The sequence below is a fragment of the Muntiacus reevesi genome, chromosome 16 (assembly GCF_963930625.1).
Source record: "Muntiacus reevesi chromosome 16, mMunRee1.1, whole genome shotgun sequence".
Classification (NCBI taxonomy): domain Eukaryota; kingdom Metazoa; phylum Chordata; class Mammalia; order Artiodactyla; family Cervidae; genus Muntiacus; species Muntiacus reevesi.
This window is the reverse complement of record NC_089264.1, coordinates 15,479,442-15,494,685: the sequence shown is the minus strand read 5'-3', so window position 1 is coordinate 15,494,685 and position 15,244 is coordinate 15,479,442. Positions and strand designations below refer to the sequence as shown.

The 15,244-nt window shown below is 44.0% G+C and overlaps 1 protein-coding gene across 2 annotated transcripts in view; it reads left to right on the top strand.

Moving 5' to 3' along the window:
• Positions 1 to 488: 488 nt before the first annotated feature.
• MCUB (mitochondrial calcium uniporter dominant negative subunit beta) overlaps positions 489 to 15,244 on the top strand; it is a 98,441-nt gene continuing 83,685 nt past the window's right edge. The window contains exon 1 of one of the 2 annotated variants that reach the window (XM_065907492.1): positions 489 to 817. In XM_065907492.1, coding sequence (XP_065763564.1) covers positions 722 to 817 — 96 coding nt within the window. In that variant the 5' untranslated portion in view covers positions 489 to 721. The remainder of the gene's footprint in view (positions 818 to 15,244) is intronic. The other variant, XM_065907493.1, reaches the window with a different exon arrangement.

Below are 15,244 nucleotides of genomic sequence, written 5' to 3'. Positions count from 1 at the left end.
CAGTTAAACCGGTGCTTCAAAGAAGAAGCCACTTCGGCTGTGGGAAAGACTGTCCCAAAGAGCCCTGGGTGGGTCACCATTTTAGTGAACCACAAACCTCTGGGGCCTGAGACGACCACAGCCCAACGGCTTAAGCCAGCTGAGAGGTGGCGGCTCGGTGGACCTGCTCTCTCCCTCCTCTCTGCTCAGTCCAGGAGGGAAACTTCCAGAGAGCCCCCGCCTCTCCCCAGATGCCCGTGGCTCTTCTCCGCTCGCCCCATGCCTCCCCTCCCGGCGGGCTGGAATGGAGCAGACGGCCCCTAGGGCACCGAGGACCCAGATTTACTCGCGAGTTTTGAAATCAGCCGGCAAGGTACACGGGGGCCGGCCGCCTTCATTCCGGAAAGGGCTTCCGCGGCAAGGAGGCCGGCGCAGCATCCGCGCTGCCCCTCGAAACCCGAGATGCGGAGGGCGGCTCCCTGGCGCTTTATTTCCACCCCGCCCTCCCGCGCTCACCGGCTGTTCAAATTTTGGTCGGAGGAGAGAAAACAGCCTCGCGCCGGGGTGCGCGCGAAGACGAGCGGAGGGGAGACGGACACACCCTCCCGTCAGCCCTCCCCGCGCCGCGCGGCGCCAGGAGGCGGGGGCCCGGCGAGGCTGCGCCCACGGAGAACGCCGGCTCCCCGCGGCGAGGCGCCGACGATGGCCGGTTGACTGGAGCGGGAGCGCCGCGCCCGGCGGGATGATGCTCCGGAGGGGCCCCTGGCCCTGGCGCGCGCGGCTGCTGCCGACCCCCCGAACCCAAGGCCGGGCGCCTCCGCGGCCGCCGATGCCCCAGGTAAGCCCGAGCCCGGGGCGAGGGAGGCGACCGGAAAACTTTGCGTGGGGCAACTTCGGCGGGCGCGAAAGCCCAGCGGAGGGACGTGCCCTGCGTTTTGCTGGCCCGTCCGCCCGGCTTCGAGCCGGCAAGTGGTCGCCCGGGCTGCGGCCGCGGGCCGGGTGTCCGCAATCGGAGTCACCCCCGGAGCCGGGGAAGGGAAAGCCCGGGCGGCGGGGACGTGCGCCGGCGCATGACCTCGGTGAAGTTGGGGTGCAGGCGCCGTGGGGCTGCGGCGTGGGGGCGGCACAGATACCCCGGGAGGCAGTGTGTCCGCGTCCAGACCGCTGTCTGAAGTAAGTTTTCAGAGCCGTTCTGCTGGCGGCCCGATCATCGGTGCCGAAGGGGGCTAAGGGAACGGTAGGGCGGCTGGAGTGCTGCCCCGAGTGAGCGCTGTGGTGGGAAAGCCAAATGCCCGTCCTGGAAACCGCCAGCACCTCCCTTTCGAAGAGGGAAGAAAAACTCGCGTTTTGTTCCGAGACTCGAGAGACGGGTGAATCATGAGTGTGCGCTGGTGAGTAACAAATGGCCTGACACTTGTATGTGGTCTGTGTGGAAGCGTCGCTCGGAGGAGGAGGGGGAGATGATGTGCCCTCAAAGAGGCAAGGAAGACGGGGGGACAGTTTTGGTAGTAACTGGGGTTGCGGCGGAGCCGGACAGGAGCTCAGGTGCCCTAACTCCGAGCCTGATGAGGAAAGACAGACTTTTTAAATCGAGCCTTCCAGGTGTGTGCGGTTGGGGAGCGCGTGGTTTGAGTTTGAGTTCCTTCCCCACCTCATAAATCAGTTTCATATTGTTAACGAGAAAAAGATGTGTTTTTTTCCCCTTTGAGTTGTGCTCAGTAAAAGAAAAGCGGCAAGTGATGTCGTTACCATTTTCTTGTCACTTTCACTTCCTGCTCATTTTTTTCTTTTTTCTTTTCCTCTCCAAGTCTCTCAGAGCTTGGAATGATGGAAAAAAATCTTTAAATGCGTTTTTAAATGCATGCCTTCCCTGAAAGTTTGAAAGAGAATGAGGAAGGACATTTTGTTCCTTATAACTAGGAAAGGGGCAAGCTTCTTTTTTTTGGGGGGGGAGGTTGGCAAACTTTTTAAGACTTAATGGTAGACTTAAGAAATGGTAGACTTAATTGGAGAGAGGCTTTTTTTTTTTTTTTCATTTTGTGAAATTTGTGTCTTAGTATAAATGTTGTACTTTACAGTCAAAATATACCAAACAGTAAACAACCCAATACAAGGACCGCCCCCCCTTCTCTATATACCATTTAAATTTAAATGACTGAGTCAGTTTTCTGTTAAATCTATTTAACATTTTGAGTAGAATGTTTATGGGTCCTCAGACTGGCTGCTCTTTCTCAGATTGTCAACTCTAAGCTCTTTTCTCCATGTTTCCCACCTGATGCTATCCAAGGAGTGCCATTGCATGCCCCAGCAGGATTTGGGTGCTCTTTTAAAGAGGTCGAAAATGTTACCGTGGGGCTTACTTGGCTTAATTATAGGGGAACTCTGGTTATCACGTTGCCTCTATGTAATCATCTGAAGAAGCCTTATGTTTGACTGTTACTAATTTGCAGATTTTTAAGTCTTCACTGTGCTGTTAAGTCAATTTGCTGAACTTTAGAAATGGAAATGCTTGCCTCGTTTTACTTGTCTAATTGAAGACCCCCAAAGAATAAAGAGACGTTTTGAATGTGCTTCTTTATATGCTGTTTGAAATTGTACCATAAAGAAATTGACAAATATCCTGACTGCCTCAGAGTTTTAGTTAAGGCTGCTAAATCGTTTTCTGTAAATCAAATTAACTGATTGTGAAGGACATCTTTCATTCTAAGATCTCACTGTTTTGTGATTGCCCCATTTGATATGAAAAGTGCTGTGACTAAAGACAAGTATTACTTCTCTTTATATTTTGTTGTAAACATTCAGATCCCTAGAGCCTCTGAAAGCAGCAGGGGAAAAAAAGTGATGTATGTGACCTGACAGCTCATAAAATCCTAGCTTGCAAGGACTTGTCATTAATAGTATCTCAAGTAAGCATTCCCAATTATATTTGGCCTTTTCTGAAAGTATGAATGTGCCTTACAAGAGCATTTGGTGATTTTGAAAAATAGACAGTTTATATGTTTCACATGGTAGGTGAGTAATTGCCAGTATTTTGGGGGTAGAAAGAAAGTTTGTCAACATGGGTATGTTTAGTATAACTGAATTGCTTTTTAAAGGACACATTTAGGCTGAGGCATAAGAGAACCAGAGCACGTGGTGTTGCCTTTGGCTACGGCACGGCCTAGCGTCCACAGTCATTTTCAGGGGTGGGGGGCAGTGGGAGGGGGGTCCCACATCTCTGCTTGTCTCCTGTGCTGTGGCTGAGTGGTTGGTGGGGCAGTCCACAGCTCCTGCTGGCCTTTCTGTTTTCGAGGACACAGCTTCGAGTGATCATGATGCCTAATGAATTAATCACTAAACAGAAAGCTCCAGCCTTATTGTGCCTTCCTTAATTTGGGTCTTCTGTTACTTAGCTGAAGTGACTCCCTGAGGTGATTTCAAGCCACTGGCACTGTATGTGGGTCTCTACAGAAGCTACATAAGTTTAAAATTTTTAAAAATTCAAGTGTACTTTGCAGAGAAGTTAAGTATTGCCTGTGCTTTTCTTTTCCCCCCAACCCCTAGAAACAAAGCATAAACATGTTTCAAGTCAGTTGTGTCCAACTCTTTGTAGACCCCATGGATTGTAGCCCACTAGGCTCCTCTGTCCATGGAATTCTTAAGGCAAGAATACTGGAGTGGGTAGCCATTCCCTTCTCCAGGGAATCTTCCCCATCCAGGGATCAAACCCTGGTCTGCTGTATTGCAGGCAGATTCTTTACCATCTGAGGCACCAGGGAAGCCTTTAATGCCACCACCAAATGTCAATTTAGAAGTTGTTTTCATCTTTAATAAACGTGTCATTCTTGTTTGATACTTTCCTATGATTCTCTGTCATGGGTTTGTAATTGGCAAGTTATAGTCTATAATCCTGATTTCAGAGCTGTCTCGCTATGATTGTACTTACATTGTAGAGACGACATAGATGCTTTGGTCTCAAAGTAATTCTAGACCATTTTGTCTATTAAATGTTAAACATTACTATTTTCCCAGTGCTTAGGTATTAGTGCTGGGTTTTATTATTTTGTTTTTATTTTACTGTTTATTTCAAGTTAACAGGATTCTGTTTTACAGCAAGATCTAAGTTGGAAAATCATTTTGTAGCTTGACAGATAAATATTCAATATTTGTTGAATGTGGTACCTATGAAACTGCAGTAAAAAACCAGAGGCTAGGTATTGGTTGATCAGTAGCTGTGTAAACGAAATGTATTTACTTCATAGAATAAAAATGAGCAGTTAATTTCGTTGGTGTTAGGCAAATGGAACGTTTGATGGTCAACCCGAGTCATTCAGCCTACTTGAGCCTATTTTACTCCCTTTTCAAAACAAGATTTGTCTAAGTGGTCTCAAAAGCCTTTTTCATCTCTAAAATTGCCATTTTATTATTTTTACCACGGGTTGTAAATACAGTGTTGAATAAAATATTGTCAGTGTCAGAATGTCTTAGTGGTTGAAAATCCTCTTTTATGATCTTAGGCAGTCAGTAAAGTGGCAGTTTTAACTAATGATTTTAATAACTGTTTTCCCCTTTAAAAAGAAACTGGAATTTATTTGACATGGGGTGAGCATGGCATAGTAGTATTAGGAATTATGGTTTGTCGTGTTCTAATACTTAATTCTGTCATTGCTAGTGATTTAATCTGTGAGATGTTGATTTTCAAGAGAATCTAGCTTTAGAACCCTAAAACCATTATATAATAGACATCGTGGCCTAACCTACAGGCTATAAGCCAATAGATGTTAATAATAAAATAGCATTATCTTAGCTGTATCTGAGAAGTATCTGATTTTTGATCCCATTTAACTTACCACAGTATTAATTTTCCTGGTTTTTAAAACAAATGCCAGCTCTTTTTTTCTGAGCTGTGTGTTTAGACTGCATGGTGTGGGATCCACCACCGAAATGTTTTACTGAACTTTCTTCACTAGCGTACCTTTTAAGAAACAGTACTATAAAACGTGGTGGTCAGTTAAGAGGTGCCTTTTACAAGGACCTGTGGAAGATACTACTTTCTAGTTTTAGTCTTAGAATTGGGTTTTCCCCGAGTTGATTTGGGGTTTATTATGCAGACAGTGGAGTATACAGCCAGGGGTGTTCACTCTATGCTCTGGCTGCCAGAAAGCCTTGAGTCAGATTTTCAACCCACCTTCTAACAAATGTGAAAGATCTTATGACATGCCTTTTATCTATTTACCATACTCATTTACTATACTCAGAGAGGTTTCATCATCTCTGCCTTAAAATTCCCCTCCATTCATATCTTCACCCATTTTTCTGTAATTATCTTTTAATGGGGAAAAGTGGTACATAAAGAAGGCTTTATTAAATTAAAAAAATCAGTTCTTTGGTATTTGAACAAATATGTTCAAAGGCTTCCCGATGGCTCAGTGGGTAAAGAATCCACCTGCATTGCAGGAGACATAGACAATCCCTGGATTTGATCCCACAGGTTCAATCCCTAGGATGGGAAGATTCCCCTGGGGGAGAAAATGGCAATGCACTCCAGTATTCTTGCCTGGGAAATCCCATGGACAGAGAAGCCTGGTGGGCTACAGTCCAAAGGGTCACAAAGAGTCAGACACGACTGAGTGACTAGGCACAGCACAGTTTATGACAGAAGCGTGGCAAATCAGTCTGCTGTGCAGTCTCCTGGGTGCTTCACCCATAGCAAGTGCACCACACATACTGATTGTATTGTACTGAGATGCCTTAAGAAACGACTTTTGATGCCACGGTGCTCTTTTTTGTTTTGAAATGTAATTGACAAGTGTGATTGTCTCTTAAAGGCAATGTTACTGAAGTTGTTGACTCTCATCTCACCTTTTTGCTCCTTACTACCCATACCTGTCCTAAATCTTCCTAGCCCCTTCTTACCTCCACTAGCTTCACCTGAGTAAAAAATAAAGTTTGGGTCAACTCTTTATGCTGAGTTTCCTATTTAACTCATAAATGATGCTATTTGGTTTTACGTCGTTTTTACCTTAGTTTACAAGAACAGAAAGCATGCAGTCCAGGCATTTGTTCAGCAGCATTTTGGGGGACAATCAGAGCTTGATCTAGGACCCATCAGCTCGATGCTGATGAGAAGTGATGTGTGAAACTTGCACTGTCAACAGAATCCATTGAAAAGACTTCTCTGAATAGATTTGAGGGCAGAAATAAGGAACTTTGAAAAGAGAGGCAAGAAATGGAGCAAGAGTTGAAATTGCTGCAGCCTGTGCACAGAATCAGGAAGTGCCGTGAAGCACTGAAGTTCTTATCGAGAAACTGACAGATGCACAGTTTTATTGTGGCAAACTTAGGGGCGGAAAAAGTCTTCAAGATTGACAAGGGTCACACCGTGAGTCTGGCTTCTACCCGAGGTTCTTATTACCTGATTGAGTAAGATGTTTTGGTTTATAAAACTGCTTTGGACACAGGTGGTAATCCTAGTATATTTAACTCCACTGGGAACTCTCAATTATTTTGTTGTTGTAGGAGCGTTTTTATACTGAATGTGCTGCTTAAATTACATTTCTGAGACTGAAGGATGAATTCACTTATCTTAAAGCTCTTACGTATGACAGTAAAAATAAATGCCCTGAGCCTGATTGGAGGAAAGAAGTTATAAATTTTCTTGACAAACCCTTGTTACTTTTCTAACTGTGTGTTTACGTGTGTGTGTGTGTGTGTGTGTGTGTGTGTGTGTGTTCATGTGTGGCTGTCTCTTTGTGTCAAGTATTTTGTTTGTTTTGGTATGAGTTTCACTAGTAGCTCAGTTCAGTTGCTTAGTCATGTCTGACTCTTTGCGACCCCATGGGCCGCAGCACTCCAGGCTTCCCTGTCCATCACCAGCTCCTAGGGTTTACTCAATTTCATGTCCATTGAGTTGGTGATGCCAGTCAACCATCTCATCCTCTGTTGTTCCCTTCTCCTCCTGCCTTCAATCTTTCCTAGCATCAGAGTCGTTTCCAATGGTGGCCAAGGTATTGCTGTTTCAGCTTCAGTATCAATCCGTCCAGTGAATATTCAGGACTGATTTTCTTTAGGATGGACTGATTGGATCTCCTTGCTGTCCAAGGGACTCTCAAGAGTCTTCTCCGAAACCACAGTTCAAAAGCATCAATTCTTCAGTGCTCAGCTTTCTTTATAGTCCAACTCTCGCATCCATACGTGACTACTGGAAAAACCATAGCTCTGACTAGATGGACCTTTGTTGACAAAGTAATGTCTTTGCTTTTTAATATGCTGTCTAGGTTGGTCATAACTTTTCTTCCAAGGAGCAAGCGTCTTTTAATTTCATGGCTGCAGTCACCATCTGCAGTGATTTTAGAGCCCCCCAAAATAAAGACAGCCACTGTTTCCATTGTTTCCCCATCTGTTTGCCATGAAGTGATGGGACCAGATGCCATGATCTTAGTTTTCTGAATGTTGAGCTTTAAGCCAAGTTTTTCACTCTCCTCAAGAGGTTCTTTAGTTCTTCTTCATTTTCTGCCATAAGGGAATCTGCAGAAAATCTGCAGTCATCTGCATATCTAAGGTTATTGATATTTTTCCCAGCAGTCTTGATTCCAGCTTGTGCTTCATCCAGCCCAGCATTTCTCATGATGTAGTCTGCAAATAAGTTAAACAAGCAGGGTGACAATATACAACCTTGACGTACTCTTTTCCCGATTTGAAACCAGTATGTTGTTCCATGTCCAATACTAACTGTTGCTCCCTGACCTGCATACAGATTTCTCAGGAGGCAAGTAAGGTGGTCTGGTATTCTCATCCATTTAAGTATTTTCCACAGTTTGTTGTGATGCACACAGTCAAGGGCTTTGGCATAGTCAATAAAGCAGAAGCAGATGTTTTTCTGGAACTCTCTTGCTTTTTCGATGATCCAACGGATGTTGGCAATTTGATCTCGGATTCCTCTGCCTTTTTGAAATCCAGCTTGAACACTAGTGGATGAATGGGATATTTGAAGAGGGGATTTTTAAAAGCTGTTGATGAAAAACTGCCTTTTCAGCCAGTAATGTAGCTGAAATACAAGTGTGCATTTTTATTAGAGAGACTGACAGTAATGTGACCATAAACCTGAAATTTTGTTTTAGAAAATGTGTGCAAACAGAACAGCATAGTGCTGGCTGTCTAAGCCTTTGCTAGAGGATATTTGTTGTGATGTTTTATAGTCTATAAGTTCATTTCTGTAACTCTGCTTTGGGAATGTTTCAGAGAATGTACCATGTAGCAGTTTTCATTTTTTCAGGAGAATGTATGGTTTATTTTGACCTTGCAAATGTGGTTTTGTGGGTTTGTTGTTAGTGAAACCAAGATAAGCAAGCTTTGTACATAAGCTACAGTTGACTGAGAAATCTTGTGTTTTCATCCCTCCAGGCTCACTTTCTACTGCATGCTCTGCGAGGCCCACATCAGCCACAGCGACTCACACCTCTTCTTGGGGCTTGTCCCTGGTGGCCTTTATGACTTCCACTGGCAATGTTGCCCCCGATCACTCTCCCTTTCACCTTTTGAAGTCTCATCCTCCATGGCTGAGTTCCAGTACCCACCCACCCTGCCTCAGTCTTTATGCAGTCTCTGTAGGTCTCTGCCAGCAGAATTAATTACACTTCCTTTTCACTCCCACGGTACCTGCAGTACTGGAGAAGGGAATGGCAAATCACTTCAGTGTTCTTGCCTTGAGAATGCCATGAACAGTATGAAAAGGCTTCACTCTAACCTGTATTAGCCTTAGTTGGGTTCATATGATTTTCCCATGTGGATTCTCTCAGCCCTTTGTGATCAGAACTGTTTCTCCTTATCTCTGGCTTCTGCCCTGTCACAGTAGGTACATAATAAATGCTTATTGGGTAGAGGAATGAAGGGGTGGATGATAAAGAACTAAATATTATATAGGTTACCTTCACGGTTCATTCTCTTCACACCTGACCTTCTCAATTTCCTCTTCCCCACTGACTCCAGCCAGGGAGACACCTAAAGTGTTCTTACCTACCTCTTGTGATTTGAGCCTTGAATGTTGAAGATTGTTTTAAGATTAATCAAAATAATCTTCATATATCATATTTATATTAAAGCTGTGGTATCCAAGTAGATTTTGGTTTGTTGTTTTGTTTCAGATCTGCTTTCACGTCAGGCTTTTTAAAGGACTTAAGTCAACATGATTTAATGAAACATAAATTTTGTCAGGACAGCCTGGCGTGTGTTTTCTTGGCTGTTCTGTAAGCATGGTGGTGATTTTGGGTGATTCCTTACATGTGGGGAAGGCAGCGCTTTTCTCTCATGAGGATGTTCATAAATGGAATTCCTAGCACATTAGATCATATTGGTTTTTGTTTTGTGACGTGCTGTTTTGTGATTGCCCAAAATTACTAGTGTCGGTACTAAAAATTTTGGAGAAGAAAATAGCAGCCCACTCAAGTATTCTTGCCTGGAAAATTCCATGGACAGAGGAAGCTGGAGGGCTACAGTCCATGGGGTCGCAAAGAGTCAGCCACGACTGAGCACATCGGCACTAAAAACTTAATCATTAAAAGGTCAATAATTTAGAGTGATAATCCTCTTAAAATCCATTATAAAATGGGAGTTGTGATGGTTCATGCTAGGTCTGAAAGCTTGCAGAAAATATCCTTAAAGATTACATGCAGTACAACATACCTATACATAAAAGAGATACATGTTTATTCACCATTTGGCTCATGAGAGTCAAATATCAGAGACAGTAAATACTGGAAGAATTCAGAGAAGAAACAGCAATAGAAATTGGAGATGAAAAGAGGTAAGATTTCAACTAAGCTCTGAGAGCAGGGGGTGAGGAAGAGGCTAGCAGACACATCTAGAGTAGGAAGAAAGGTTATAAGCACAGTGAGTTGGACTCTGAGCAGAACTGGGGGTCTAGTAGGCCCTCTGATCAGGTGGCAGGAAGCTTTCTCTGTGAAGTATGGTTCTTGATTTGACTTGGATTAGAGTTTTAGATGCCATGTTAAAATCTTGTAGAAATTATGTTTATTAAATTAAACTCTGTATCACAAACTGACACCCTGTAGTTGGACATTGATTCCTAGGGTGTTAATAGATGATACAGAAAAAACAGATTGCCTGTTCTTTTAAGTCTGGGCTCAGCCCTGCCAAGTTAGATGTGTTCCTTGGCTGCACACCTTTGCTGTCAGGCAGCAGGATGATCTGAGAGTGGGAAGGAGGTTGATCACAGACTTCTGTCACTCCACAGCATTCCTAATAGCTTCTCCCAGAAGAGTGGTCTATAGGACACAATTTGGGGAACACTGCACTAAAAAATTAGATTGGGGATGGATGATGTTGGAAAAAACAGGTGAAATCCTCCCATTTCCTAGCCTGTTTCTCTGGCATCACTAGTCTTGGCACTCTGACTGTAGTGTATTGGACCATTCCGAGGTGCTCTGTTCTTCAGCCTTCTTTGTAGCTAGCACATGACTAAATTCTGGATAGCCCACATGGCATAAATGTGTAATTTCTGGTTCACATCCTTAAGTAGGAAACTGATTTCTGTTCTGTCTTCTTTGTTTTCTCCCTCCCATGGGCTGGAATGTAGATGTGAAAGGGATGGGCCAGCTGGACCCTGTGGGGGCATATAACCCTCTAGATGATGGTGGAGCAACTAGATAGAAGGAACCTGGATCCCTGGATGGCATTAATGTCCTCTTACCCTCAACTGCCTACCTACCAGAAAAGGAATCATTTCTGGAGCTCCATGTGCTTTTTGGTTTCTTCCTTACAACAGCTTAGTTTGTGCCTTGTCCGATGGAAGAGCAGCCCAGCTGGAAGTCTGTGAATGATGAGATTAAAGCAGAAGAGCAAGAAAAACGGGGAGACGAGCCCAAGACATTGTGAGGCTGATGCTGTTGGAGGCTCTCAGAAAGCAGTACTACAAATTCCCAAAGCATCGTTACCAGTGGTTGAAACCTGAAGTTGAAAAACAGTATATTGAGGGGAGGAGCCAAGATGGCGGAGGAATAGGACGGGGAGACCACTTTCTCTCCTACAAATTCAGCAAAAGAATAACTGAACGCAGAGCAGACTTCACAAAACAACTTCTGATCGCTAGCTGAGGTCATCAGGCGCCCAGAAAAGCAACCCATTGTCTTCGAAAGGAGGTAGGACAAAATATAAAAGATAAAAAGAGAGACAAAAGAGCTAAGGATGGAGATCTGTCCCAGGAAGGGAGAATAGAGGAAGTTTCCAAACACCAGGAAACCCTCGCACTGGTGGGTCTGGGGGAAGTTTTTGAATCTCGGAGGGCAACCTGACTGGGAGGGGAACAACAAATAAAACCCACAGATTACGTGCCTAAAAGCAACTCCCAGCAGAAAAGTACCCCAGACACCCGCATCCGCCACCAGCAAGTGGGGGTGGAACGGAGAGGAGCGGGCGGCATTGCTTAGGGTAATGACCGGGCCTGAGTGCCCTGAGGACAATCGGAGGGAGCTTTTGTGAGTTACCAACTTAAACTGTGGGACAGCAAGAGAGAGAGAGAGAGAGAATTAACCGGCCCAAGCACTGCTGGCCGTTCGCAGAACAAAGGGACCGAGCAAGTCCAGAGAAGAGCTCGCAGACTGCAGACCGACCCAGCCCTGCTGGAGGCTGGAGGGAGGCAGGGGGGAGGGGAAAGGGGCAGGCTTGGCCCCAAGGACCACATCCCCTACCACACTGCAAACAGGCCTCCACTTTCTAATCAGAGACCAGGTCCTGAGATTCTGGATGGTCGACATCCACTGGGAGGGTCGCGGCAAGACACGGGGCGCAGACACCCGACCGGCGCGGGCGGGGACTGGGGCTGGGGACACGGAGGGCAGAGGGCACACGCACCCGACTGGCACGGGCAGGGACTGGGGCTGGGGCCGCGGAAGGGAGTAGGCGCACCGCACCTGGGGAGAGTGCGCCAGTCAAGCTCCTGGGGGCCTGAGCCGCTCGGATGGGGTAGGCACAAAACGCAGGCACAGCTTTGTGTTCCACGCTTTTGTGGAACACCCGAGGGCTGGAACCGAGCGCAGTGCAGGGCGTGCTCCATATAGAGCAGCCGGGAGCCTGAGCAGCGTAGACAGGGGAAAACAGTGCCAGCCTCTCCCCACAGTGCCAGTCTCTCCCCGCAGTGCGATGGAACTAGCAACCTGAATAAGAGAGCACCTCCGCCCGCCTGTGTCAGGGTGGAAATGAGGCACTGAAGAGACCGGCAAACAGAAGCCAAGTAAACAAAGGGAACCGCTTCAGAAGGGACCTGTGCAACAGATTAAAATCCCTGTAGGTAACACCGGTTACACCGGAAGGGGCCTGTAGAGATCGAGAACTGTAAGCTGGAACGAGGAGCTATCTGAAACTGAACCGAACCCACACTGACCGCAACAGCTCCAGAGAAATTCCTAATTATATTTTTACTTTTTTTTTTTAAGTAAAAGAAAAAAAATTTTTTTTCTTTTTTATTTTTTTATCATTTATTTTCTTTTAAAATTCCATATTACTCCCCCATTACTCCTTAACTTTCATTTTCATAGATTTTTACGGTTTTTTTAATTAGGAAAAAAAATTTTTTTTCTTGTGTTTTTTTTTTCTTTTTTTCCTTTTTCTCTCCTATTTTCTATTTTCCTTTTTCTCTTATTTCCTTTTAAAGTCCTCTATTACCCCTCTACTACTCCTTAATTTTCATTTTCATTACACTATAACCTTACAAAAAAAAAGAGAAGCCCTATTTTTAAGCCGAACTACATATATATTTCTAAAATTTGTGTGTGTGTGTGTGTGTGTGTGTGTGTGTTTTGGTTTTTGTTTTTAATATAGTATTTTTAAGAGTCTAACCTTTACTCTAGATTTTCAATCTTTGTTTTTCAGTATATGATATAAATTGTGGACATTTAAGAATCTAATATTCAGTTCCCATTTTTATTCAGGAGTGTGTTGATTATTCTCTCCCAATCTTGACTCTCCGTTTTCTACCTCAAAACACCTCTATTTCCTCCTTTCCCCTTCTCTTCCCAATCCAATTCTGTGATATTTTGTGGGTGTCTGGGCTACGGAGAACACTCTGGGAACAGACAACCGCGTAGATCTGTCTCTCTCCTCTTGAGTCCCCCTTTTTCTCCTCCTGCTCATCTCTATCTCCTTCCTTCCTCTCCTCTTCTTCATGTAACTCTGTGAACCTCTCTGGGTGTCCCTCACGGGGGAGAATCTTTCGCCATTAACCTAGAAGTTTTATTATCAGTGCTGTATAGTAGGAGAAGTCTTGAGGCTACTGGAAGAATAGAACTGAAATCCAGAGGCATGAGACTTAAGCTTCAAACCTGAGAACACCAGAAAACTCTGGACTACATGGAACTTTAAGTAATAAGAGACCGTCCAAAAGCCTCCATACCTACAGTGAAACCAACCACCACCCAAGAGCCAATAAGTGTTAGAGCAAGACATACCACACAAATTCTCCAGCAACTCAGGAACATAGCCCTGAATGCCAACATACAGGCTGCCCAAGGTCACACCTAACACATAGACACATCTCAAAACTCATGACTGGGCACTCCATTGCACTGCAGAGAGAAGAAATCAAGTCCCACGCACCATAACACCGATGCAAGCTTCCCTAACCATGAAACCTTGACAAGCCAATCATCCAACCCCACCCACTGGGTAAAACCTCCACAATAAGAAAGAATCACAGACCTCCAGAATACAGAAAGCCCACTCCAGACACAGCAATCTAAACAAGATGAAAAGGTAGAGAAATACCCAACAGGTAAAGGAACATGGAAAATGATCACCAAGTCAAACAAAAGAGGAGGAGATAGGGAATCTACCTGAAAAAGAATTTAGAATAATGATAATAAAAATGATCCAAAATCTTGAAAACAAAAAGGAGTTACAGATAAATATCCTGGAGACAAAGATTGAAAAGATGCAAGAAATGTTTAATAAAGACCTAGAAGAAATAAAAAAGAGTCAATTAAAAATGAATAATGCAATAAAGAGATCAAAAACACTCTGGAGGGAACCAAGAGTAGAATAACAGAGACAGAAGATAGGATAAGTGACGTAGAAGATAAAATGGTGGAAATAAATAAAGCAGAGCGGAAAAAAGAAATAGAATCAAAAGAAATGAGGACAACCTCAGGGACCTCTGGGACAATGTGAAACGCCCTAATATTTGAATCATAGGGGTCCCAGAAGAAGAAGACAAAAAGAAAGGCCATGAGAAAATACTCGAGGAGATAATAGCTGAAAACTTCCCTAAAATGGGGAAGGAAAATAGCCACCCAAGTCCAAGAAACCCAGAGAGTCCCAAACAGGATAAACCCAAGGTGAAACACCCCCAAGACACATATTAATCAAATTAACAAAGATCAAACACAAAGAACAAATAGTAAAAGCTGCAAGGGAGAAACGATAAATAACACACAAGGGGATTTCCATAAGGATAACAGCTGATCTATCAATAGAAACCCTCCAGGCCGGAAGGGAATGGCAGGACATACTTAAGGTAATGAAAGAGAATAACCTACAACCTAGATTACTGTACCCAGCAAGGATCTCATTCAGATATGAAGGAGAATTCAAAAGCTTTACAGACAAGTAAAAGCTGAGAGAATTCAGCACCACCAAACCAGCTCTTCAACAAATGCTAAAGGATCTTCTCTAGACAGGAAATGCAGAAAGGTTGTATAAACGTGAACCCAAAACAACAAAGTAAATGGCAACGGGACCACACCTATCAATAATCACCTTAAATGTAAATGGGTTGAATGCCCCAACCAAAAGACAAAGATTGGCTGAATGGATACAAAAACAAGACCCCTATACATGTTGTCTACAAGAGACCCACCTCAAAACAAGAGACACATACAGACTAAAAGTGAAGGGCTGGAAAAAAATATTTCACGCAAACGGAGACCAAAAGAAAGCAGGAGTCGCAATACTCATATCAGATAAAATAGACTTTCAAATAAAGGATGTGAAAAAAGACAAAGAAGGACACTGCATAATGATCAAAGGATCAATCCAAGAAGAAGATATAACAATTATAAATATATATGCACCCAACATAGGAGCACCACAATATGTACGGCAAACGCTAACGAGTATGAAAGAGGAAATTAATAGTAACACAATAATAGTGGGAGACTTTAATACCCCACTCACAACTATGGATAGATCAATTAAACAGAAAATTAACACGGAAACACAAACCTTAAATGACACAATGGACCAGCTAGACCTAATTGATAACTATAGGACATTTCAC